This window comes from Nyctereutes procyonoides, unplaced genomic scaffold (genome assembly GCF_905146905.1).
Source record: "Nyctereutes procyonoides isolate TBG_1078 unplaced genomic scaffold, NYPRO_anot_genome, whole genome shotgun sequence".
Lineage (NCBI taxonomy): Eukaryota > Metazoa > Chordata > Mammalia > Carnivora > Canidae > Nyctereutes > Nyctereutes procyonoides.
The window spans coordinates 46,786,645-46,813,535 of record NW_026575042.1 but is presented as its reverse complement, the minus strand read 5'-3'; the positions used below and the strand labels follow the sequence as shown (position 1 = coordinate 46,813,535).

At 34.6% G+C, this 26,891-nt stretch overlaps 1 protein-coding gene across 1 annotated transcript; it reads right to left on the bottom strand.

Annotated features, from left to right (window-relative positions):
• Positions 1–26,386, bottom strand: AADAC (arylacetamide deacetylase). Its single transcript, XM_055321405.1, has 5 exons — positions 26,157–26,386; positions 18,240–18,462; positions 15,220–15,289; positions 13,656–13,827; positions 1–7,017 (listed from the first exon to the last, which is right to left on the bottom strand). The coding sequence occupies exons 1-5, from the start codon at positions 26,292–26,294 to the stop codon at positions 6,421–6,423; spliced, it is 1,200 nt and encodes a 399-aa protein (XP_055177380.1). The 5' UTR covers positions 26,295–26,386; the 3' UTR covers positions 1–6,420.
• Between the last annotated feature and the right edge of the window lie 505 nt (positions 26,387–26,891).

Below are 26,891 nucleotides of genomic sequence, written 5' to 3'. Positions count from 1 at the left end.
TCATCAACAAATGGTAATGTTATAATTGTACATATTATTATTAACATTACAGCAAGAAAGAAACACAATCAAAATTCATGCCCATATGGATCTGACTTAAGTATCCTCCATTTAAAAAAAAATTTACCCCCTGATGCTGCCTGAACTGGTGGATTGAAATGTGAAGTGTAGCAAATTATTGAACGAGCCCTAAGAACTGCTCCAGTAAACTGGGTGGCAACATAGAAAAAGCCAAGATTGTGCAGTGCAGAAGATATAGATAGAAGATATATAGAAAATATAGTAGAATAAAAGTGTGATGACCATTGAGAATCAAATTGTTTACTAATGATCATTTTAAAAATGTAGAAAAGAGATAATGCGTTCTGAGTGGAATTCTGTAAATTAGAGAAGTATAGCTTTACGAAGGTATGAAAATGTTTTTGTTGATTATTTTCCCACTGTCCACCGAGACCACACTCTGTCTTTTAGATAATGCACACTATGTAAGAATCAAGGCAGTCAGGCTTCCAAAAGCAAGCTGATAGGAAAAGTCACCTCTTCATCTGTGAGCAAATATCAAATACAGAGAAGCATGCTGTGTAGGGCAAATAGGTTAGAAAAGGACATTTTTCCCTTACATGGATCTAGAGAACTAAAACAGGAAATAAAAATAATAGCACATCAAAACATCATACACAACAGCATTGTAAAAATACGACATAAGAGCTTGCCTCTTATGTACTGGGTGATTTTTTTCTGATAATTTCACTCATATTCAAACAAATTTCACCCAGGCAGGAGACATGTATGACTTCCAATGTTGCAGCTATGAATAAGTTTCCAAAACAGTAATGGAAATGCTTCTAAAATTTAAATAATAACTAAGATCTAAGATCTTATTTTCTGTGACCCAAATAAGTGTTAATATTTAGCTCTGTTTCTAATAGCAAAATTAAGGCTTTTCTCACATGGTTAGTAAATGGTTGCAATTTGAGAGCTTATGATTCTCACCAATTCACTTCATATTACATATTTATTCAGCTTTTTAATTAATAGCTATCTTTCTTTCCAAGGATTCAAGAATCTGCTCAGGCACTTGAAATGTTATTGTGGATATTGTAAAAGATCTTAGAGAGAGGAAAACATAATGCAAATGGTTGCATTCACTCCCCTCAGTTTTCAACCCCATCTAGGAAAAACAGCTGATTCCGCGCAATCTGTTTATTCAGTTGCTCTCATTAGTTGTTGATGGACTAAAGGGATTTAATTTAATGAAGGCAATTTATTGCTGTAGAAAGACACAAAGCCAACCCTGACATAAATCTTGAATCATGCACATAAGCCATTCAAAATAAAGCAATTGTTAATATTGCAATGCAGTGCCTCAAACTGGCAGGGTCACTAGTTGCATGATGGGAAGCAGGAGAGAATCGGACTTGGAAGTGGACACATTGGCTACTTCCTTTATGGCCTGACCCACTTAACTGTAGGTCGGGAGCACAAAATAATGTTGGGGAACATAGACCCCACAGTTCTATCACGCCGCAACCTCCGAGTGCTGAGATTTTGAATGCTTGCACAAGGCTAATGAAATGGCTGATGTCATTACTTTTTTTTGTGATTTCCTCAGTATGACATTTTTAGTTTTGTGGTTTAGGAAACATTAGAAGTACCATAGGATTTAGGATATGAGTTAGCATCTATGCCTCACTGAAGAGAGCGTCAAAACAGGCTGAACTGTGATCCATGCACCCATACATTTACAGGAACCTCTATCATCTCTTACAAAGTACATGTCCTGTCATCCCTTTACAGCATACGTTGGTGTTCCATCATATACATATATCAAAATTTATTCACCAGGTGATGAATAGTTGTTTGGGTTTTGACCATAATGACTAAAACTCTTTTGAACACAAAAACAAGTATTTATGAGGATATATATTTTCATATTTTTTTGGAAATGGAATTTCTGGGTCATATAATAGGTTCTGTTTAACTTTATAAGAGATGGATAAACTGTACTAATGATTAACACTGCCAAATTTTTGTTCATGTGCTCATTGACCAATCGTGTATTTTCTTCAGTGAAGCAGCTGCTTGAATATTCCACCCATTTTTTCCTTGTATATTTTGCTTCTTGTTACAGAATTATAGAAGTCCTTTTTGTACTCTGGACTCAAGTTTATTATTACATATATATTTCTCAGATATGTTCTCTGAGTCTGTGGTTTGTCTTTTTATTCTCTATATCATGCCTTTCAAGAAGTAAAGGGTTTGAACTTTGATGAAGTCCAATGTATCTTTTTCTTATTTTTACTTTTTAGTTATTTATTTTTTAAAAGATTTTATTTATTTATGTGAGAGCGAGCACACAAGCAGGGGGAGCTGCAGGCAGAGGCAGAGGGAGAAGCAAGGAGCCTGACACAGAGCTCAATCCCAGGACCCTGGGATCATGACCTGGGTAAAAGGCAGATGCTTAACCGACTGAGCCACCCAGGTGCCCCACCCCCTGCTGTTTTAAATCTCTGGGGCCTTTTTTCTGTCCCAAGTCTCATCAAGGAAATCTTTGCCTAAAAATAGTTAACAAAAAATTTTTTCTTGTGTTTTCTTCTAAGAGTTTTAAAGCTTTAAGTTTTTGCATTTAGATGTGAATTACAAAGAAGAGATGAAAAAATGAAGTGCCTTAGACTGAGGAAAAAATCTCTCCTCCCACCTCCAAATGAGAAAATACACCCAAGAGGTGAACATTCTGTACATGAGTCATAGTGGATCATAGAATTTACTAAAATGAAGAGACTTAATAAAATGTGGACACTGCTCATTGGGAGGGTATGGTAAAGGGAAAAGAGAGAAGCCCTACAGAGACAAGGGAACAAAGTGAAACAGAAAAGAGAAAATTTGTAAATAGGTTCTAACTTTTCTTCTAACTAGTTGTTTTTTGTGCAAAATATAACAATTTTTACTTACTAATTTGCTAAACTGTCACCTTTCTGAATATCTATTATAATGGCTTGATTACCTTAAATTATCCAAGTCATTTGAAATAGTGATCATTTAAGTCCTTTCCAATTTTTTAGCTTTTAAATTTTATTTTCTTGCCTAATTGAGATAGATAGTATCTATCTAAAACAATGAAATATAGTAAAGGTGATAATGGATATTCATAATTTCTATATAATTTTAATAGAGATTAGCATGGGGCAAAATTTTATACGGCAAATATTTATCCATATAGATATCCTTCTATTACTCTATTATTACTCTATTAATAGAGTATTATTACTCTATTACTCTATTATTCTATTACTATCACATAAGGATTATTTAAATTTAAAAAGTGAATATTAATTTTATCTCTTTATGATGTTTAGAAATAAACATATGATTTTTCTCATTATTGCTAACAAAAATGTTGAATGATCCTTTCATTCCTGACATAAACACTTCTTAGTCATGAGGAATTTTTAAATGCTGGTATAATCCAAGTATTATAGAAATCATAAGTATCGATGGGAATGACCTAAAAAGACAGCATATTACAGTCAGTAGCCTACTTAACATTGAGATTATTGGAGTGGAATTTTTGTTTGTAAGAAAGTCCAAGACATGATAATAAGGGCAAATAGTTTATGCAGAATGGAGGACAAGATCACTAGGGGAAGCACAGTCAAGTAAGTCCATGTTGCTGGTTGTGTTACCCACATAGATTCTGAAATCCCCAATAGTAATATTGAAGTATTGACAATGAGCTGAAAGGTGAAATTTTTGAAGCATGAGAGCCAGTGACTCAGGGGTCAACAGTTGACTACAAAATGGAAGGGTAATTGGTGATACAGTCTGTTACTATAATTCAGGAAGCCAGAAGGAGACAGAACTGTCTGGCAGCAGCAATAATCAAGGAAGACATTTAGCACATGTTCAGCTACTAAGGTATGATGAATGTGGGAAGAATAGAGGAAGCATGGTCCTAAGTACTGCATCTCAGATGGAAGTTAATGCAAGATAAAAGCTTCAGGATGCTGCTCATGATGATCCATGAGTTCCAGAAAACAGAGTGGAAAAAGATGATAGAAATTGGGAAGAGACTGGGGAAAGGACAGAATCAGAGACAAGGAACGTCTTACAGAAATTAAGGTGTGGAATGAGGGTGATTGGAAGTGATGGCCAATGTAGAGAGGGGTAAAGAGCAATTAAAATAGCCAGTCCTGGCAACTTTGGATCCAAGAAACCACATGGTAAGGTAGGAACACCTATAATTATTTACCTTATTTTACAGCATAAAAAACAAAGTAGGTAGCTTTAATAATGTATATTGTGTCATAACTCATGTCCATGTTTAAATGAATCTTACAATTCCAAATTAAGACTATGTCCCCACCTAGTTATTAACATAGATTATTTTTATTGATCGGCAGGTGGTTTGAAAAAGGTAAAAGAATGAGACATAGAGATCCAAAAAAGAAAGAAAGAAAGAAAGAAAGAAAGAAAGAAAGAAAGAAAGAAAGAAAGAAAGAAAGAAAAGAAAGAAAAGAAAGAAAGAAAAGAAAAGAAAAGAAAGATGAAAAGGAAAGAAAAGAAAAGAAAGAAAAGAAAAGAAAGAAAAGAAAAAAGAAAAGAAAAGAAAGAAAAGAAAAAAGTCCTCTCCAACTGAGTATACAAATGACCCTATGATGCTCCACTGGAAATCATAGGTATGATTGATTTGTACACATATCTCACGTAATATATGACCCTAAACATGTCTGTTTTTCCACTTTACTTAAACCATTTGTTCCCATAGAATTTGTGGCTTGCCAATTGCCTATCCACTTCTCAGTTATGGTTTTACTTGAAAGAATACTAATTTTGTTCAGGAGGATGTGCCCAGGTTAAAAAATGACTCCTCAAGCAACCTTGACAGTGTCTACAAGAAATGTAGTTCTATAAAATGAGACATAAAATGAGAAATATATTGGCCAGGCTTCCAGGACTACTCTATAATTTTTCTTGATAGAAACAGAAATGAAAGTTTGTGGTTCTCCCATCCCACAACCAAAACCTCTTTCTGCCTGATAATAGTTGAGCAGAAAGGTAAAGACTTGATTTCTGGTGGCTTTGAGAAACCACCATATTACTCCTAGGCTGAATTCTTCAATGCTTCCACAAGATCATCAAGATTGATAATTACAGTCACTACAATTTATTCTTCATGGTCTAGAGTGTAGACTAAATGTTTGTGTCCTTCTAAATGTCATAGTTGAACAGAAAGGTGTAGGGTATAGACTAAATGTTTGTGTTCTCCTAAGTTTCTTTTATTTCTTTTATTTGTTTTTATTATCCTCCTAAGTTTCATAGTTGGTCATAGTATATACTATAGTTCATGGTCTAGGGTATAGACTAAATGTTTGTATCCTCCTAAATCTCTTACATTAAAACCTACCCTCCCGTGTGGTGCCTCTGAGAGATAATTAGGAATAGGTGAACCCATAAGGAGTCAGTGCTTTTATATGAATCATGAGAAAGCTTGCTTCCCCTCTCTGCTTTCTGCCAAGTGAGGATACAGTGAGAAGCTAACATCTGCAATCCAGAAGACTCACACCAAAACCTGACCATGCTGACAACCATGCTGAGCATCCAGAATATTAAGAATACATTTCTATCGTTTATAAGCCACCCATTCTATGGTATTATGTTACAGCGATCCACACTAAGACAGCTCAAGAACACAACTTAATTTCAGGTTGCCTTCTACTATGCCCACATGGACATAAGAACTTTTAGAAATTCAAATTTTTCTATTTGGTTTTATTATTTCTCCCATATTTCAAGCTTCGTTAACCACTACTACCTTGTGGAGCTATTGTCTCCTACCTCAGTGTCCCTAATTTTTATAAGTATGGAGATGCTTTTCCCCAAAGTGCCTAAAAGATCATTGGCATTAAATTTGGTAACTAGCACAGGAAAAGGCTTGTATTAAGAAATGATTTTTGTAGTGATAGACAAATGGCATCATATTGAGGCAAATACTTTGAAAGACAATTGGCACATAATTCATATTAATGCCTACAAAACAGCATTGCAAGCCTCTAAATCCATGCCAGGTGAAGCTCTGGAATTTCACGAGCTAAATGTGTTTAAAACTTTCTTCTCAATAGTAATACTGTAGGCAATTTAAAAACCAGGGCTGTGAATTACAGCTATAAGAAATGAATAACAGAAGCAGAAAAAAATATACAGGAAAGTAGATATTTTCTAAAGTACAGAAGTGAGTAAACAGCATTTGGGACAAGAAATAAAGAATCCTCTGATTTAAAAAACTAAACCACATGATGGCTATGAAGACTTAGAAAAGTCACAGATGATAAAAATCAACCCAAACATAACCCTTTGATTCTCACTAGTTTGTTTCCTATTTGAAGTTTACATACTTTTATGAACCCCTTCCTCAGATTTTTACTATAGATTTTCACTTAGCCAGTTCATATACTGATTTTCTAGTCTATCCGCAATTTTAAATCCAGAAAAGGAAAATGCTCCATGGAATCCATCTTCAATATGGTTATGGGTCACCTGAACCCCGGCATTCTGAAGTCGGGTGACATACATAATTCCATCATCTCTTAAGACATCATATTGACAGGTGATGACATAGGTCAAGGGTAAACTTCGCAGTTTGTTGTCATCAGCCAACAAGGGGGCTGCTCTCACATCTAGAAACCCCGGATATTTTTTAGCCAGCTCAGAACTACCATAAGTAGGACTTTTATAAAAGTATCCTTTCTTAAACTTCTCAGGGAGCAAGGAACTCCAATTAATAAATTTGTACAGATGGCTTGATTCCACTGGTACATGTTGATTGGAGAACATAGCTTTTACAAGAGATTCGTCCACGGTAAAGTATTCACTCCAGAACCTGACCATCAATGATTTGGGCAGAGTTGGAAAATGTGAATTTTCCCGATATGATGGTAAATCCATATCAAGAGTCTGAAGGGCAGGATAAATTAAACACTGGGTCTTGAGGTTGATCTCCACATCTGGGTCGTCTATGAGCTGAAAATAATTTAAATGAGTTGCTCAAATAGTAGTTTTCATTTAAAAAATATTTTTATTTAAAAACAATAGATTGATATAAGTCCAAAATCTCAAAAAGATAATCAGAAACAACAAAAATATATCTCAAAGAACTTTCTAATTTTCAGTATTATATTGAATATTAGATATGTGTCTATACTTAAATCCTATGAATATAAACAAACTGATTTGTACGATTTTCCCCATAGATGGAGAAAGAGACCATCTAATGTGTGATTAAAATGCAAAATATCTACTCTGACAACTAGGAATGGCAATCAGAGGAAACATTTTTTGTAAGTAAAAAAAAAATATGTACATATATTATTATATCAACAGGCATTAACACTTAAAGGAAAAATCACATAATTAGGAACTCCAATTTGGCTCTGATACTAAACAGATAAATCCTGGGCAAAAGTCTAATTCATTTTAATATTTATGTCTTTAAATATTCAAACTACATTAGTGAATTAACATATTTATCTATAATATGCATATATTTGGGGAAACTAGAAGTTTTTTATTAATAGGATACATGACCAAAAATATCTGGAGATCAGTAATCTTGAGGATTACAGTCTAGCAGATGTTTTTATGTACATTATTTGGTCTTACAACATTGGAATGGCCCATTGTGTCTCATAGGTTAACTAATTCCTCAAGTGTGACCCCTGGACCACTAGCATCTGCATCACCTGAGGATTTATTAGAAATTCAAATTCTTGGGTCCTCAACCAGATTTACTAAGTCAGATAGGGAGGAACCAGCAATTTGTGTTTTAACAAGTCTTTCATGTTATTCTCATGCTTGCAAAAACTTGAGATCTGCTAGCATAGGTCACGAATAGTAATTATCAAAGCTGTAGGTACTCTGATGCTTCTCAGAGTAAAGTATAATGTCCAAATTGAAGTCTATTTCTAAAAACTTAATGTAGAGTTCAAGAAGGAGAGCATTCTGACATTTTTTTCCTTTGGTATACATTGTACACACACACACATACACACACACTAGCAAAAGCAAATGGCAGCTCTGCGTATTTATTTTATTGCATTTAAAGCACAGCTAGTAATTAGATCTAGTTACTAAAATAAAATATGTATAAATCCATTACCAGATTGTTTTATGTAAAAATAACCATTTTATGTTGAAGAAAAAGTAAGGAATTTAAATCATTTCAGTGTTTTGTCTCATGTAAGACTACCACATTCCATTTAGCTCAATATCTTTTTTTTTAATATCTAGTATGAAGAACACTGTTTACATTAGTAGAAGTGTGGTAATAAATAAGGGGGCTGATTTTAGATTGAGTTAAGAAGAAATACAAAAATATTTTATATTTGACCAATAAATTCAACTCAACAGGTAGCTAAAATCTTTGAACATATAGATTTTAAAACACTATCTTTATAGCTAATACACATAAAATCAAGTATAGAACTTCATAATAAATATAAATGTAACTATGTTTAAGGGTCAAGAGTTTCCCATACACCCCGAACTGACCACACATCCTTCTTCCTCCCCATCCTTCATTCTTTGGAATTCAACATTGTATACTTCTTTAAAATTATATCATTTAATCAAAGTAGTTTATCTGATTAAGGACATTCCATCGATTCTTAGTGAACCAATGATTATTATTGCGAATTTTACTAAATCTTTTTCTGCAAGATGATCTATGATTCTGCTTCCTTTATCTATTAATGTGATAAAATTCACTTATTATTGTGTCTGTTTTGCAAGTTATATTTTTATAACTTGTTATATTTTTCTCAGAATTTTTCAATTGAATTTAAATATTATTAGATATTTTTTAACTTCAAGAAGTTTTTCAAAATGTCTTTCAAAGACTACAATGTTCACTCATCAAAGACAAATTATTTTTCATATTGAAGGCTCTGCAGTATTGTCCCTTTATCAATCCTGATATTAATTACTTATGCCTGATTTTGCTTTTCCTTTTTTGTCTTTCCAGAGATTTAGAAATTTTATTAGTCCTTTTAAAGAATTAACTTTTTGCTTTTTGTTCATATTTCTTATAAGCCTTGGTTTTGAATATCATAATTTCTGTTCTTGCCATTATTATTATCTTCCTTCTATTTTTTTTTCTTGAGTCAGATGCTTATTTCAGCCTTCCTTTCCAATATATGCTTTTGAGGAAATACAATTTCCTAAAAGTATTGTTCTAAATGTGGGGAGCATATACAAGATATATATTCTATTAAATAGTGACCCATAAGTACTTAATGTATTTTTTAAATTTCCATACAAAGAAGGGTATTTTCTTATTTGCTTTTTCTTGTTGATTTCCCAATCATTGCATTGTGGTTAAGAGTCCAAATGTGTGATTTAAATTCTGTGATTTTTTTTTTGAGACTTGCTTTATGGACCAGTATTTGGCCAATTTTTTAATATGATCACATGTACTTGCTTGTTTCCCTATTTTTTACAGACCCATCAAATTAAATGTACTGATCACTATTCGAGTCCTGTATACCCTTATTATTATTTTTGCCTGCTGTCTTAATTACTGAAAGAGGTAATTTAAAACCTCTCATTGTGATTTTGAACATTTGTGTTTTTCCCTGTAGCTCTAGTATTTTCTTCATACATTTAAGGCCATATTATTAAATCCATACAGATTTAGAGTTGTCATACTTTCTTGGTGTTTTAACCTTTTCTTTAATGATATGATCTTATTAATATAGTAGTAATTCTTTTAGATGTTACTTTAGGTAACATCCATATATTTTCCATACATTTACTTTCAAATTTTCTGCTTACTCATATTTCTAATCTGACAAACTTGATCTTACAACCAGATTATTTAGACTACTAATATTTACTCTAATTACTAAAACAGTTGATTTTGTTCTACCTTATTTTGTGAATTTTCCTTCTTTTCTCTTTTCTCTAGTTTTAACTTAGATGAGTTGACATTTAAATTATTCTATTTTTTTCCTTTTATAGTTTATAAGTTTTACCCTATTTCTATTCTTTAAATGATTACCCTAAGAATTATATTGTGTATTTGTAACCTCTCAAAAACAAATGAAATTATTAAAGGACAATCTAAATCTTTACTTCTTCTTAGATAATAAAAGGAGCTGGTAAGACTTAAAATCTGCCCTCCCCTCCACTCTTGAACTGATTATTTGTCTTTCTTATATCTTACTATTTTAAACTCTCCAGGTTTAAGATTTATCCACATTGTAAGGGATCCCTGGGTGGCGCAGTGGTTTAGCGCCTGCCTTTGGCCCAGGGCGCGATCCTGGAAACCCGGAATCGAGTCCCACATCGGGCTCCCGGTGCATGGAGCCTGCTTCTTCCTCTGCCTGTGTCTCTGCCTCTCTCTCTCTCTCTCTGTGTGACTATCATAAATAAATAAAAAAAAAATACTATCCACATTGTAACCACATTCTTGCTCTTTGTTCCTTCCTCTATTGTTAACTTTTATCTGCATTTTCATTTTGTCTGAAGTTATTTAAACCACCTTTTAGTGTGTTCCATTTATAGCAGGTCTCTTAGTCTTGGTTTACCTGAATATGCCTTTTCTCTTTATTTGTATGTAATATTTTTGTGCATCAAAGGATTTGGTTGCCAGTAATTTTTGTGCTCTTCTTTGATAACATTCCACTGACTTAAAAATTACATTCTCACTACTGAGAAGTAAGCTGCCAGTATGACTTGCACTGCTGTGAAGGTACTCTTTCTTCTCTAAGATTTTCTCTATTTCATTTTTTCCCCAGATTTAAAACAATTTTTAAAGTAATCTCTACACCCAACATACAACACCAAGATCAAGAGTTGCATGCCTTACCAACTGAGCCAGTCAGGCACCCCTCTATTTCTTTCTGTTTTATTTTGTGTTGGTGGTTATCTAAACTTTTACTTTGCAGTATCTATATATAGATTTCTCTCTAGCTACTTATTTATTTTTAATCTTTTAAAAAATGTGTCTAAGGTTCATGAGCTTCTTTTATCTGTATCTTGATATCTTTCATCAGCTCTGCAAAATGCCCTATTATATTTTCAAATATTCCTTTCTCCCATTCTTTCCCCTCTCTTCTAGCATGATATTTAAAAGTCTATTGGATTTTCATACTGTGTCTGCTATATTTCTTCTCTTTTCTGTATTTTCTTTATTTTTGGGGTTTCCATGCTTCATTTTGCATAGTCACCTATGAGTCATATGACCCATCTTTCAGCTTATAAATGATTTCTTCAGCTATGTAAAATCACTTAAACAATTCATAAAGTGTTTATTTTGATAATTTTATTTTTTAGTTTTGGCATTTTTATTTGTTTTTCAAAACTACTTTTCTGCTGAAATTTGCAATTATGGTTGTGAATTAATTGAAGAAACTAGGATAATTATTTATATTCTGTGGCTGATAACTGCAGTATCTGAATTTTCTAAAATGTCTATCTGTTGTCTGTTAATTCTGCATGCTTTCCTTCATGGTTTCTTGTTTACTTGTTTTCCTCGATATGTTTTATTCTGTGTGGGATACTGAATTCCAAAAATATTTGCAGGAATAATTTGAAGTCCATAACGAAACCATATTTCTCCAGTGAGAAGTTTTATACATTTCTGTCAAGTATACTTGAATATTAACTTTTCACACCAACTTAAGTTCAAGGATTGAGATTTCTCCAAACCATCCAGGTGATGTGAAGCAAGGTTTCAAATGAGTATGGGGCTTGTTTTACATCACATTCACCCCAACAGTGAGACTGTATCTCTTCAGGACCTCACTTAAAGTCAGGAGTACTTCATAATTGTCCCCATTTTTTGGAAGCCCAGGAACTTGACTTCAATCTCTAGCTAATCTTAGTCAAACAGTTTTTGTTTTTTTGATAGATATATCCCATTAGAGCAGAGAGGACATCATGTACTAGAGTTATCTTTGTGTGTGTGTTTTTTTGTGTGTGTGTCTTTAAAAAACTTTTTGGCCTAGAACCTTATTAGCAGTTTAATGCTTCTCAGATTAGCACAAGATATTTTAACTAGATTTTTCATAATTATGGGTCAGAATTCATTGGTTCACCACTATAGAAGCCTGAACTCCACAAGAGGAAGGGATTACTATGCAACGCAATAAAAAGGAACTGATGCTTGAAAAGATTAGGTAGCTTGTCCAAGGTCACAGAGCTAGACATTTCTTTAGCTCCAAAACTACATGTCTCCTTGTGTTTCCCTTGTGCTGCATCAAGATGCCTCTCAGGGTGACAATCATAGACAATATAGAAGTAGCAGATATCTGTTCTGTAGTATATTTATAACAAAACACAAAATTTATATCTTTTCTTTGGCTATAAATCATGAGAAGGTATTTCTGAAGGTATCAATAGCCAAAATTTATATGCTTTAAAATACGTGTAAAAAAATGAATAATACAATCAACAAAATAAACAGCAAGGTTTGTTTGCAAAATAAATTAATATGCAATATTTATGATTAGAGTTAGTTATTAAATTGCAGACATTCATTTATAAATCTACAAGGAATTCTTTTTTCAGACAAGAACATTGCTTCTAAGCCATCAGAGCCTGGTTTATTTCTTAGGTCAGATAACCAGCATCAAAAACACTCTCACTCATTACTAAACTAATCATGATCATATATCACTTTAAATTGATAGCTAATTCTCCAGTTTTAGCTAAATGTCTTAATAATAGTGTAATGGTTGATATCTGAAAGTTATAATTCCTTCTGCAAGGAAAGTATCTATAAACCCACTATCATTTTTTGCTTATAGGCAAATTGAGTATTCTGATAATAATAGTTTTCATGTAAATTTTAGTATATTCCATGAAAGATACTGGAATAATCTGATTCTGTAGCTATGGCGACTGGTATCATTGATTGATTTCAGAAATACCAGCCCTAATAAAACTAAATAGTGTAGCACTTAGCTGACCATATTAATTATGTTTAAACCAATGATCTAGGAAGAGTACTTTATCATCTTATTTTTAAAAATCTGGCAGAAGGTATGGGCACCTGGGTGGCACTGTCATTTAAGCATCCAACTCTTGGTTTTGGCTCAGATTGTGATCTCAGGGTCGGAATCCTAGGGTCATGAGATTGAGTGTCACATCAGGCCCTACACTCAGTGCAGAGTCAGCTTAACACTCTCTCTCCCTTGAGATGCCTGGGTGGCTCAGTGGTTGAGCATCTGCCATAGGCTCAGGTCCTGATCATAGGGCCCTGGCTGGGATCGAGTCCCCCACCGGGCTCCCTGCATGGAGCCTGCTTCTCCCTCTGCCTGTATCTCTGCCTCTCTCTCTCTCTCTCTCTCTGTCTCTCATGAATAAATAAATAAAATCTAAAAAAAAAAAAAAGACTCTGTCTCCCTCTCCCTCTGTTCCTACTTCACACACACCCCCAACAAATGCCCTCTCTCAAATAAATAAATCAATCTTAAAAAAGAAATCTGCAGAAAGTAGAAATAGAAGCACTCAGGATATAAATGTTCTTTAATACTTATCTTTATGTATCTCTGATTTCTAACATATGAATATAACATAAGTGCTTTGATATTTTAATGTTTGAAATAAATATTTAAGTGTAAAATATTTTTTAAAAGGAGCAAATCTAAGCAACGTACCTGTTGAGCCACTGCTGCCGCCAAATTCCCTCCAGCACTGTCTCCAGAAATACCAATTCTTTCAGGATCCACACCATATTTATCAAGAACATCTTGGCGCAAGAACCACTTTAATGCATTATATACATCTTCAAACTGATTTGGGAAGTGATATTTAGGTGCTAGTCTGTAGCTGTAAGCAGAATAACAATATTCTTTAGCAATTTCTTTATTGCTAAAAAATAGTCAATTATTTTTCATTGAAAAATGTGCATCTGTGTGTAGGAGGGGGCATACTCTAACCATAAAACCTAAAGTAAAATAATTTTCTTTAGCAAACCTGATATTTACGGTCATTTTGAATCCAAAGACAAACTTCATTCTTATGATAATGCTTGATATGAAAGCTTTTACAACTTTTTACATATTGATACAAGTAATGGTTTGAATCTAAAACTTGGATTAGATTTAAGAAAAAAAAAAGTGATCACTTCTCTTAAGCTTTTACCAGAATGGTAAAAGCTTTGTAATCATTATGCTTTATTACTAACCAATAAATAGCAAACAAAGCTTAGGAATTATTCTATTTCAACTTAATCTAATAATCAAGTTGACATGCAGTCACTCTTATGGGATTTTTTTTCATAGTTTCTTCATTTTTCTATTTATTCCATTGGGTTTGTTTTCTATTATTAATTATTGATCTAAAATGTTTCTTGAGGGCAGTCTGGGTGCTCAGCAGTTTAGCGCCACCTTCAGCCCAGGGCCTGATCCTGGAGTCCTGGGATCGAGTCCCACATTGGGATCCCTGCATGGAACCTGCTTCTCCCTCTGCCTGTGTCTCTGCCTCTCTCTCTCTCTCTCTCTGTGTCTCTCATGAATAAATATTTAAAAAATAATAATAATAATAAATAAAATGTTTCTTGAGAATAGATTTGCTTGTATTCCTGTATGTTATTTGCTGACTAACTTCATTTAATGGAGGATTATATCATGAAATACACTATGTTAATTGTTTTAAACGCATTTTATCACCTAATTTTTAAAATAACTCTATGATATAGAAAATATTATACGACTCCCAGTTTACATCTGAGAAAACTAAGCTAAAACGATATTTAGCGGCCACAGTCATCCAATTAATTCTAGAACCAGGCTTTGAACCTGATTCTCTGACTCCAAAGCTCCCATCTTACTCACTTTGCTAGTTAAGAGTAGGCTAGGGGTGCCTGGCTGGTTCTGTCAGTGAAGCCTCTGACTCTTGATCTCAGGGTTGTGAGTTCAAGCCCCATGTGGAGCCTCTTAAAAAAAAAAAAAGAGTAGGCTAGAAGTCCAACAGAGGTCAACAGAGGTTAATTTTATTGTAACAATTTTTTGACTTCCTGTTTTTGAGCCCTGTTTGACCGAACTATGTAACTCTTTTCTCTCTTACTCGTTTCTGGTCATGCCAAGATCACTTTAGCCTCATCTTCTCAATTTCTTTGTAACACTCCCAGCATAACCAAAGAACAACCAAGACAGCTGAGAGCATCTCACTATATAAGGTATCTGGCTCAAACTCAAACAAATCAACAGTGCTCCTTACTTGGTTGAAATGACAACAGCATCAAGTCTATCAGCTGTCCGTCTTGACAGAGAGTCATAACCAAAAGAAGCTGAAATAAAGGAGAATAAAATGAGAATATGACAAATGAATTGGTGAGTGTTTCCATCAACAGAAAGCTTATCACTATACCTTATTTCTCACTGAAATGTTCTGGGAAAATTTTTTTAAGATTTCATCATAGCTATAGAACATGAATTCTTCTGCTCAGGGATCCTTTTACTCTGTCGTCAGCTTTCTTGTCCTTCCCCACACATTAGGTGTTGAAAGAATAAACACATGCATATTAAAGCCCTGACTTCCAGTAAGTCACAATCTACTAGGGACAGGGGTAGGGAGGGGCAAGCATATAAACAAAAAGCAACCATGCAAAATTTTAGTGTTTTTTTTTTTTTAATTCGATTTGCCAACATATTGGCAGTGCTCATCCCATCAATTTTAGTGTTTTAATGGAGAGGTACACAAAGGGTTGTGTGGAAATAGCACTAGACTTTATTAAAACTGCTCCCAAGAGGGGCACCTGGGTGGCTCAGTCAGTTAACTCCCTGTCTTCAGCTAAGGTCAGGCTCCCTGCATCAGGCTCCCTGCTGAGCCTGCTTACTCTGCTCCCCCTGCTTGTGCTCTCTGGCTCTCTTTCTTTCTCTGTCAAATAAATAAATAAAATCTTAAAAAAAAATTAAGAAACTGCCAGAGAAAGATAAAGAAAAGACGAAGTAGGGAAAGCTAAAACCTGATTTATATATTCATATGTTCTAGGCAGACAAAAAGAAAAATGTGTTTTCTGGGTTTTTTTTTTTTTTTTTTTTTTTTTTTTTTTGGCCATGTGTATAGAGTCGGGATGAGTCACACATGTTTGCTATTGGGCTTGGGCAAGTGCTTCCTTTCGCAGATAAGAAAATTGTAAGAAGACAAAATGGAATTTGCCAGTAATGGCAGGAGGGCCAAATCGTAAAGTGTTATGGGGGAAATCTCAGAATATATAGTTGTCACAAGCATTAAATCATGTGGACCATGAAGAGTAGATACTATCTTGAAATGATTTCTGAAGTCAGGTGCTGAATATTCCTAAAATATCACATACATACTAAGTTGTAAGCTTTTATTTAACATTTGCTGTAAAAAGTCATTCTTCTATTTGGGATTAGAATATACATTTTCATGTCTTTTTAATAAACATATAAAAATCAGGAAAATACCATTTTGTTTCAGAGCTCATTCTTATTTAGTTCCTTTATCCTGATAAGCTTATTCCCATTCTTCAGTAATACTTTGATGAAGAGATTTTTAAGGAAGTGCTTTGGGCAGCAGGGACTCATGGAAACCAGCTGAGGCAAAGCATAGTCAAATTTTGCCTTAGAAACCTCACTTCATCGCCAGCTAATGACTTCACTGCCTGTATTTATAGAAAGTGACAGACAGGATCACACCCCTTACTACTCTGATTTACATTTCCAGTCTACATCAATACCATCAACATCTCTTTTCCTCCTGTCACAGAGAAAGTGCTCCTCCTTCTATGTTTTGTTAGTACTTCTCCTCCGAACAAAGTCCAGTTTCTTCTCATATCCCCAAGATCATGCAAACCTCATTCCGTCCCCCAGCTAACTCCCATTCTTCCAACATACTTCTATTAACTGCCATCTTTACCTTCAGCTTATAGCCTCGGTGTCCATCCAAAGATGAATGGATAAAGAAGATGTGGTTTATGTATACAATGGAATATTACTCAGCCATTAGAAATGACAAATACCCACCATTTGCTTCGACGTGGATGGAACTGGAGGGTATTAAGCTGAGTGAAATGAGTCAATCGGAGGAGGACAAACATTATATGTTCTCATTCATTTGGGGAATATAAATAATAGTGAAAGGGAATAGAAGGGAAGGTAGAAAAAATGGGTAGGAAATATCAGAAAGGGAGACAGAACATGAAAGACTCCTAACTCTGGGAAACGAACTAGGGGTGGTGGAAGGGGAGGAGGACGGGGGGTGGGGGTGAATGGGTGACGGGCACTGAGGGGGCACTTGACAGGATGAGCACTGGATGTTATTCTGTATGTTGGCAAGTTGAATACCAATAAAAAATAAATTTATTATAAAAAATATAAAATAAATCTGCTCATAGATCTTTCATATGTAAATATAAAATGCATATAATATAAAAATGTACTTACACATAAAATAAGGTATAAACTTTTATATAAAGGAACATTATATACACTAAAATATATATTTCATGGATTTATGTAAACATTAAAATGCATAAAATAAACTAAAATATCAATTTCTTTATATCAAATAAAGATAAAATACCCTTACTCAAGGGTATTTTGGCTGCTTTTCCATCTAGCACCTTTTTCATTTCTTTCTTGTCTAAGCTGAATGAAAGACTAGAATCATCATCTCCATTTCCTCATTTCATATCCACTAATCCATGTACTTCATTTTTGTTTTCATCATAACATTCCATCATTTCTGCAATTAACAAGTTAAATAATAAATGCTTAAGAGACACTTTTCCTTCTGGCCCGAGATTTGCTATAGCAAATCGTTATTCTCTTTCAGAAAGAGATCTGAAATAATTCCTTTAAACTAACATAGATCCAAAGAAAGGAATTTCAGACAGCCTAAGTGTTATATTATCTAGGATGTTTAACAAATATACCTTCCTGATATGCTGAAGTCAACATCTTAATAAAATATATGCTATATGGGGATGCCTGGGTGGCTCAGCAGTTGAGTCCCTGCCTTTGGCCCAGGGCATGATCCTGGAATCCCAGGATCAAGTCCCACATCAGGCTCCCTGCATGGAGCCTGCTTCTCCCTCTGCCTGTGTGTCTGCTTCTCTCTCTAGGTCTCTCATGAATAAACAAACAAAATCTTTATACATATGTATATATACATATACATATATATATATATATACACACATATACATATACATATATATACACACACACACACTATACAATAAATTAAGATTTTCAACAAAGGGCACATACCAGCACTCCCCAGACACCAACCACCACCATGAACATAAAATAAACCCCTTCTTAGTCTCTCTGGCTTTCGTTTTGGTACGTATACACGGACAGGAACATTGTTGAAAGTTGTCTCCATCACAGTGACATTTTCATCAGATGTGGGTGGAGCTTCTTGAAGGTTCATAAAGAACATAAAAATGTTCGTGAAATGGTTGACTCCCAGTAGTTCAGCAAACAGACTCTAAAGAGGTGGGGGGGGGACACCAGGTTACAAACATCAAAGGTCAATGTTGTTTACAGACATAGAAGTATGTTGCATGCTCCCAATGGTCCTGTGTCAGATTGTCACAGGTGAATCTGCATGACACAATTAGAAATACTGGAGATTCAGACTTTTTACCACAATAGTTGCCTCAGATTAAAAAAAAAAAAGTAAAGAATTATTGAGGTATTACAACTTGGAAGGTTCTATGCTTCCTACTTTGAGTGCAAAGACAAACAGGGTATGTTCCCTACTCTAAATAAGCTCAGCCAAGTGGGAGAAATGATATATAAGCAGTCACGAAGTAACATAACTGCACGTATCATAAACATGTACAATGAACTTTGGCAAAGGTCAATAGGAAGATAAACTAGTTGCCTGGACATGAGACCTGGGGAGAAGTTTTCAAATAGTAGGTGAACTCTGATATGCAAGAGTTTGGCCAAATAAAGGAGGAAATCTCACTTTGGGCCAAATTTAAAGATTCCTACTGAAATTGGAGAAATGCAGGTAGCTTAGTAAAGCTATTAAGTCAGGTCCACCCAAGGATGCATAAAAGACAAGGGACCCCAAGAGGTGAGTGTGAGCCAAACCATGAAGAATCTATCATGTTGGAATTCCAAGAATCAAAAGATTTGTTTTCCAATCCTAAAGTGGAAACATGTGGACTATGGTCCTAGGAGATCGATTAAAGAGTTGGGTCAACCCCTTTCCCATCATATGAAGATAAAATAGGTACAAAAGGAATAAGCAAAATTATCTGTTTTCAACACTGAACCATCTCCACCTTGTCTGTAAAAGGCATGTCAGGGAAATACATTTCCCAGACCTCCATGTCAGGTGAAATTATGCCACGAAGAGGCACTCCTACGAGACTATGAGAGCAGAAATAAAGAAAAAGCCATTATTTTCTCTGAGCCCCTGTGGGTATTTATATGCATACTGACAATTACGTGGCTTTCCATGCCTCTGGTTGTTCTGAAAATTACCAGTTCAGTGCTGCAAGGTTGTATATCTCACATTCCATAATCTCAATCTATTTCTACTGATTATATATATATATATATATATATATATATATATATATATATTCTAACACAATGATAATTGGTAGAGAATATAGTCTAGAAGGAGAGTTCTCAGAAAGGAGAACATTTAAGACATGTGCTGTAATTAGATAAGGACCTGGTTAGCTTTAAAGATACTAAATGGGGACTCCTGGGTGGCTCAGTCGTTGAGCTTCTGCCTTCGGCTCAGGTTGTGATCCTGGGGTCCCAGATCCAGTTCTGCATCAGGCTCCCTCCAAGGACCCTGCTTCTCCCTATGTATCTGCCTCTCTCTCTCTGGATCTCTCATGAATAAATAAACAAATAAAATCTTTTAAAGATACTAAATGGTCTCATTGCCAATGTAAAATAGGACCAGTTAATGAACAAAATGTAGTAGCAAAATAGTTATTAAATGAATATCTGTAACAGTTCCTATTAAAGGAGAGTTTTGAGAGACCAAGTAGCTGTTGCAATAAAATGTTGTAAAGAAAATAAGTCAGGGATCCCTGGGTGGCGCAGCGGTTTGGCGCCTGCCTTTGGCTCAGGGCTCGATCCTGGAGACCCGGGATCAAATCCCACATCGGGCTCCCGGTGCATGGAGCCTGCTTCTCCCTCTGCCTGTGTCTCTGCCTCCCTCTCTCTCTCTCTCTCTCTCTCTCTGTGTGACTATCATAAATAAATAATTTAAAAAAAAAGAAAATAAGTCAATTGGAGAAGGACAAACATTATATGGTCTCATTCATTTGGAGAATATAAAAAAAAATAGTGAAAGGGAATAAAGGGGAAAGGAGAGAAAATGAGTGGGAAATATCAGAAAGGGAGACAGAACATGAGAGACTCCTAACTCTGGGAAACGAACTAGGGGTGGTGGAAGGGGAGGGGGTGGGGGGTGGAGGTGACTGGGTGGCGGGCACTGAGGGGGGCACTTGACAGGATGAGCACTGGGTGTTATTCTATATGTTGGCAAATTGAGCACCAATAAAAAATAAATTTATAAATAAAAAAAGAAAATAATGAGTTCAAGCACTGACTGAACAACAAAATATCATATATCATTAAATATAATGACCAAAGAAATTATTAAAATTAAAAAAAATTTAAATTATAGGCATTGTGAAATAGCTGTGAATTACACTGATAATAATCCATTTCTAATTTTCTAATTCATGTATTGAAGGTCATTTCCAGTAATTATCCTGTTTTATTTAGTCTAATGTTGCAGTAGAATTTGATCCAAAATCAATAATGTTATGATATTGTGGAATTGTTATTAGATTTTCCTGAAGTTAAAAAGTTAGTTTTAAAAAAGTCAGTTATGGGATCTCTGGGTGGGGCAGCGGTTTGGCGCCTGCCTTTGGCCCAGGGCGCAATCCTGGAGATCCGGGATCGAATCCCATGTCGGGCTCCTGGTGCATGGAGCCTGCTTCTCCCTCTGCCTATGTCTCTGCGCCTCTCTCTCTCTATCATAAATAAATAAAAATTAAAAAAATTAAAAAAAATAAAAAAGTCAGTTATAATCAAAAGAAAGGATAAAAGACATCATGCAATCAACTAACAGATTGATGATAGATTGATAAATACTAACAGCTTCATAATACATATATTCACATGTATATAAGGTATTATATGTATTTATATAGATCTTATTAATATCTATGTGTAATCCAAGTCCAAATCTATATTCATGTGCATATCCCTAGCTCTATCTGTATCTATCTCTATAAAACTAACAGGTATTTTTACAGAAATTCGACTTGAACATGATTCGCAATATTTATTTTATTCAGTATTGCCAACGTTCAGCTGGAAACTTTTTTCATGCAATTGTATCCAGCTGTAAAATTGCAAACATCCAGTGATACCAAAGGCAATTGAATGGAGATAGATATAAATGACACTATACTTATTGTTTTTTAATTTTTGCCAGATTTGTGCTTGTACCCATTCGATTCTTACTAAGACCTGGTATGTAGTACTATATCCCCAGATATTCAGTTGAGTACACTGAGGTAGGGGAGGTTAAAAGATCTGTTCACGTCCACCCAGGCAATAAGTGCTGGATATGGGACTCAAGCCCAAGTCTGACTCTGGAGTCGGGTGTCACTCATGATTAGCTAATATTCTGTCCCTTAGTGAGCATCATTACAAAAGGGCCATTGAAGACAGAGGGTGACAGCAGATGTAGCCCTCCAAGATCCCTCAGTATTCATGGAACTTTTCATGGTATAAGAAACTGGGCAGAAACTTAACTCTCTGGTCACCTTGGGTCTGGCCCATCACAAAACATATACACTTCCAACAAACGACTGCCCTCATGTTACAATTGCAGCCAGGAGGGTAGTATTTCATGCAGAATGAACTGCAAATGCCTAGTCCATGTTTATTTTTTTAATATTTTATTTATTTATTCATGAGAGACAGAGAGAGAGAGAGAGAGAGAGAGGCAGAGACACAGGGAGAGGAAGAAACAGGGTCCATGCAAGGAGCTCGAGTGGGACTTGAACCCAGGAATCCAGGATCACACCCTGAGCCAGAGGCAGGTGCTCAACTGCTGAGCCACCCGGGCATCCCGCCTAGTCCATGTTTAAAAGGCTATGGGAGACCAATCATTCTTGCTACAAGTATGCTCAAGCCTTGTCCATATTCTGCATATACTTCCCACACAGACAGCGTCACATATGCTGACCATGTGCCCCAACACTTCGCTGTCTCTTACCTGCTCCTCCCTACAACTACGCAAGGGATGGAGACTCCTGCCTCCAGTGTACCATCTTCTGTCTTCTTTATTTCTACATTATTTGCACAGAGCTTTGAATAATATCCTCCATGTTTCTGCTGGGTATGATTTTTGGACAGCATTCCAACCAATTAACAAAAATGTTTGAAGGAATCCCATAAACATTAGGGCTGCTGACTTTAAATGTCAACATAGAAAAGTAATAGATTATATGCATATATTTATTTTTTACAAATTAGAACTTAAAACTTTGTACAACCTATGACACAAAGTAGTTGTCACAAAAGTAAACGATGCTAATTTAGTTGGCCCTCTGGCTTTAAATCAAAGTCAAATAGAGAAAATATAAGGCCCAATTTTAAAACATAAGTCACCAGACCCAAGTACTTTATCTGCTAAGAATGAGACTGGTTAGTTCAAATAAATATTTTTAAAATGATAGAAATGATCTATTTTATACAAGATGAGAATTGTTACAAAAATAATAATTATACCATGCTGTGTAAGACAGTACTAAGTATAAAATTTTGTAAGATGAGACTTTATAATCTTACAAGCTTTTGGATCCTTACTAGGAAGTGTAATAAATATATAACAAAAGACTAAGAAGTGGGGCTCCTGGAGGGCTCAGTGATTGAGTATTGGCCTTCAGCTCAGGTCGTGATCCTGGGGTCTTGGGATCGGATCCCACATCTGGTTCCCCTCAGGGAGCCTGCTTCTCCCTCTGCCTGTGTCTCTGCCTCTCTCTATCTCTCATGAATAAATAAATATTTTTTAAAAAATGAAAAGGACTAAGAAGTTACCAATGTGTTAAAAATAATGTACAGTGTCCCTGGAGTCTGAATTGAATCACAAAGGTTTTATAGTTTCTTTAATTGTCTTTCCTTTAGTGAACTGTGATGAATCAGAGCAGTAGCTTAACGGACATATCTTCTCAGATCACTTACTCTCTTTATATAACTCTATACCCTAAAAAGGATTTTTTTATGTAAATTTGAAATATCAGATAATAAAGAAGGAAAATTCTGACCAACTCTAGAATTTATATCCTTCAATTTATGGACAAAATTATTTCTTGTATCTTAATCTGTCATACAGAGATAGATCTAGCTCCTGAAGGAAAAATAATAAAATTGAATTTCTGATCATTCAAAGTTAAGAAACAGCACCTATGTCATGCACCCAAGTTAGGGTTTTGCATAGGAAGGATAGGTATTTGGCAACTTGGAAACTGAAATGACCATTGGTCCTCAAAATGGTCACCCACTAAAGGCCAACCAGGGTTATCTTTGAGGCCACAGTAGCAAAAAGAAGTCAGCAGGGCTAGAGGAATCAATGCCAAATATAGACAAAGAACAGAGATGATAAACCTGGTATTTTTAAAAATGGCCTCAAACCTAGGAAGCTTCCAGTTGTCTCAGTGCAGCTAAGGAAAACCTTACATTCTGGTATAATCGTGGAAAACATTTTTCACAAATGTTTGTAATCCCTCACCCAGGTGGGTCTGACAGTATTATGTTATTTGACAATAATGTTATTTATTACCAAGACTCAATGCGATCTCCTAGTCCTTTCAAGGTAATGCTGAGCAATCTATTAGAGTTGGCATATTAGTTAACTATATTTGATATTTCTATTCCAGGACATAATGCTGCACCACAAACAAGTTGACAGTTGATTGCATTCAATGACTTCCATTTATCTTCATCTCCGAATTATCAAAAGTTTGAATTACTACTCTTTATCTTAAGTTCAAATTGATTGGCGAAGCACAAAATATGACCCCATGGCATTAAATTCAACTGAGAAACTGTTGGGTTTTTTTCTTTTTGGTGGAGGAAAAGAGGATTGGCAAAAAACTGGCTACTTCATCAATGTGTGATGGACTTCACAGAGGTTTGGAAAGATGTCACATTCTATGGTAATCTGATGTATTTAATAAATAAACTCATTTTTTTCTTAAAAAAAAAGGAGCGAAGGCTTTAAGGTAAATCTACATTTTTCTTCTGTAGAAAACCACATAGAACAAGAGAGAAAACAACAAATCAATAATGACAAAGATACCGGTTACCTCTAAACCTTCCTGGGTAATTTCTGACTTTCTTTACTTCTCCCACTGTCAAGCCTTATAATGTTTTAATCCTGCTTGTGGGAATCTCTGATTTGGTGAGACTCTTTCATTCTTAAGAGAATAAATATATATGTATAAACTTAGCAATTTTGTGTCATAGCACAAAAACTGAAAGAAAAAAAAAATATATTGACCCTACCTCTGTTCTCCAGGACATTCCTGTAATAGTTTGTCCAATAAAAGCCATCTCAGTCAAATAGAAATAATGCAAAAGTTGTATATATATGATATTCATGCAAGGTATAGGTACTATAAGAAAAATAACAGTTTCCAACACATGAAGAAAACAAATTAGAAACAAGTTGCTTCAAAGTGGATGAAATACATTACACAATATTGCAGAGTGGATTTTTGAAATTATGTAAGAAGAAATATCACAAAGGAGAAATACACATATTCATGGAAGATATAGAAGATATTTGGAGGTGATCATTTGTCAAAAGGAAGGGTGACTAAAATCTGGTACTGGTAGAAATTAGAAAAGGAATATAAGAAAGAAAATAATTTCAGAAGTAAATATCAAATTAAAAGAAGCCCAAGGTATTATATATGATAGAAATGAGAAAAACAAAAGGAGGGGAAAATGTAGAAAAAGATGAAAAAGTACTAGGAGAAAAAAATGACATCGTTTTAGAAATATACAAAGACGACCATATATGTATTTGTATATGTAAGTATATATGTACATATAATTAATCTAAATAATAAAAGAAAACATAACTATGAATGAAAATATTGTATTTTTTAAAATTCTTTTCCAAACAAAATATTTTAAATATAATTCAAGAATAACTTAGAAAAAATAAGACTTGAAACTCTATTCCAGTGAAACTGTCCCAAATCTAACAATATAAGTGCTAGCAAAATTATTACAAGTGATCAAATCACTAAAAAGAAAATGAAAGTAAGACATGCCTTGCACTTATTCAGAGCTACACTCAATTCCAGAAGAGAGCTTAAAAAAAAAAAAAAGAAAAACAAAACAAACAAAAAAAAAACCTTAAAAAAAATATGCAGGGAAAGAAATAATGAGCCAGAGGTTGAATACCCAGGCTAACTGTCCTTGACTTACTTTTATTTCATTTTGTGTTTTATTTTGCTTTGCTTTTTGCCACAGAAAGCAATTTACTACAGAGATGTCTAAAGGAGAGTTTAAAGAATGGTTTCAATTTTACAGAATGAGCATTGTTAGAAAAGAACCACAGATCTTAGAGGGGCAGCTTGGATGCCATGGGCAGTCAGCCAACCAGCTACCCTGTTACCTTAGTAGCTCACACTTTAACAACTGGAAATTGTGTGCATCAAGTTTCCCTTGGCTTTTTACCAGCTGACTTGTTTACGAATATTTCAATACAAATGCATTTTCATGTCTGAATACAAGATTATTGCATAGAATTCTATAGCTAATCACACTGTTCAATCCTTTTATTTCTGAAGTTCATACTTAAAAAAAAACACTGCATTGTGGCTCAGAATAAGATTTTTTTGTCTTCCTGTCTTTTAATATTTAAATAATTATGTTTCATCTTTTAATATTTTAAATGAAAGCTACTTGACTACTTCCTCCATACTCATTCGGTTAGGGATCTGCATTAAATAGTTAAAATTAAAAAAAAAAGGTGTTAGCATCAACAAGCAAGCAATAAGAACAAAATTCCCAAAACAGTAGAAATTTTTATAAAAACGATAATGCAAATAATTATTTTCTCCTGATTAAAATGTTAAATATTCAGAGCCAATAAAACTCTATACTTACCAAATCTGTTAGAATTTTCAAATACGTGGTCATGCACAGTAGTTTCCATGACTCTTCAATATTATCTGGGAGAGGAATATATATATAATATGCCCAGAAGACCCCCATGATCAGAAGCAAAATAGTCTTTCTTCCCATGATGGCTCCCTTCTGCTCTGACTTGGCAACACACTAGATATACTTGAAACATTCAGCTCCTGAAATTTACACCCACGTTTGGCACCATGGTAAGGTGTTATCTAACTTCCCAAACACATATTTTACTGCTCAGGCTATCACTTCATTGGCTGGCCAGATACGATTATACTTAGTAAAAGTACAAAGAACTGTATTGTCTGCAAATGTTGTCATATCCAACAGCCTTCTTATGCTGCCAGGCAGTCAGTGAACAGACACTTTTTGCACAGTTAGTAGGTGAAGAATACTTTAACTATTAAAGAAAAGGCCATAATAAATTACAAGAATTTCATTATATGCTTCAAATAACAAAGCTCAGAGTGGGGGAGAATCAACAAATATTTTGAAGGTATTGAGAGCTTTTACAAAGTAAGATAGATATGGTCATGTGTATTTTATATTGCTTTTATTATCTTGCTACAACTGAACTTATCCATGAATAATGCCAATTATGTTAAAATTATACAATAATCACGGAGAGAGCTAATAGTTTTTGAGCACTTACTCTGTGATTGAAGCAAGTGGACTAAAAAAAAAAATTAAATCTTATTTAATTCC

Coding starts and splice junctions, on each gene's coding strand:
- AADAC (XM_055321405.1), bottom strand. CDS start 26,294: ATGGGAAGAAAGACTATTTTGCTTCTGATCATGGGGGTCTTCTGGGCA. Junction 18,463..26,156: donor TGAAAATTCTAACAGATTTG/GTAAGTATAGAG, acceptor CCACCTCTTTAG/AGTCTGTTTGCTGAACTACT. Junction 7,018..13,655: donor CGGCAGCAGTGGCTCAACAG/GTACGTTGCTTA, acceptor AATTATTTTCAG/CTCATAGACGACCCAGATGT.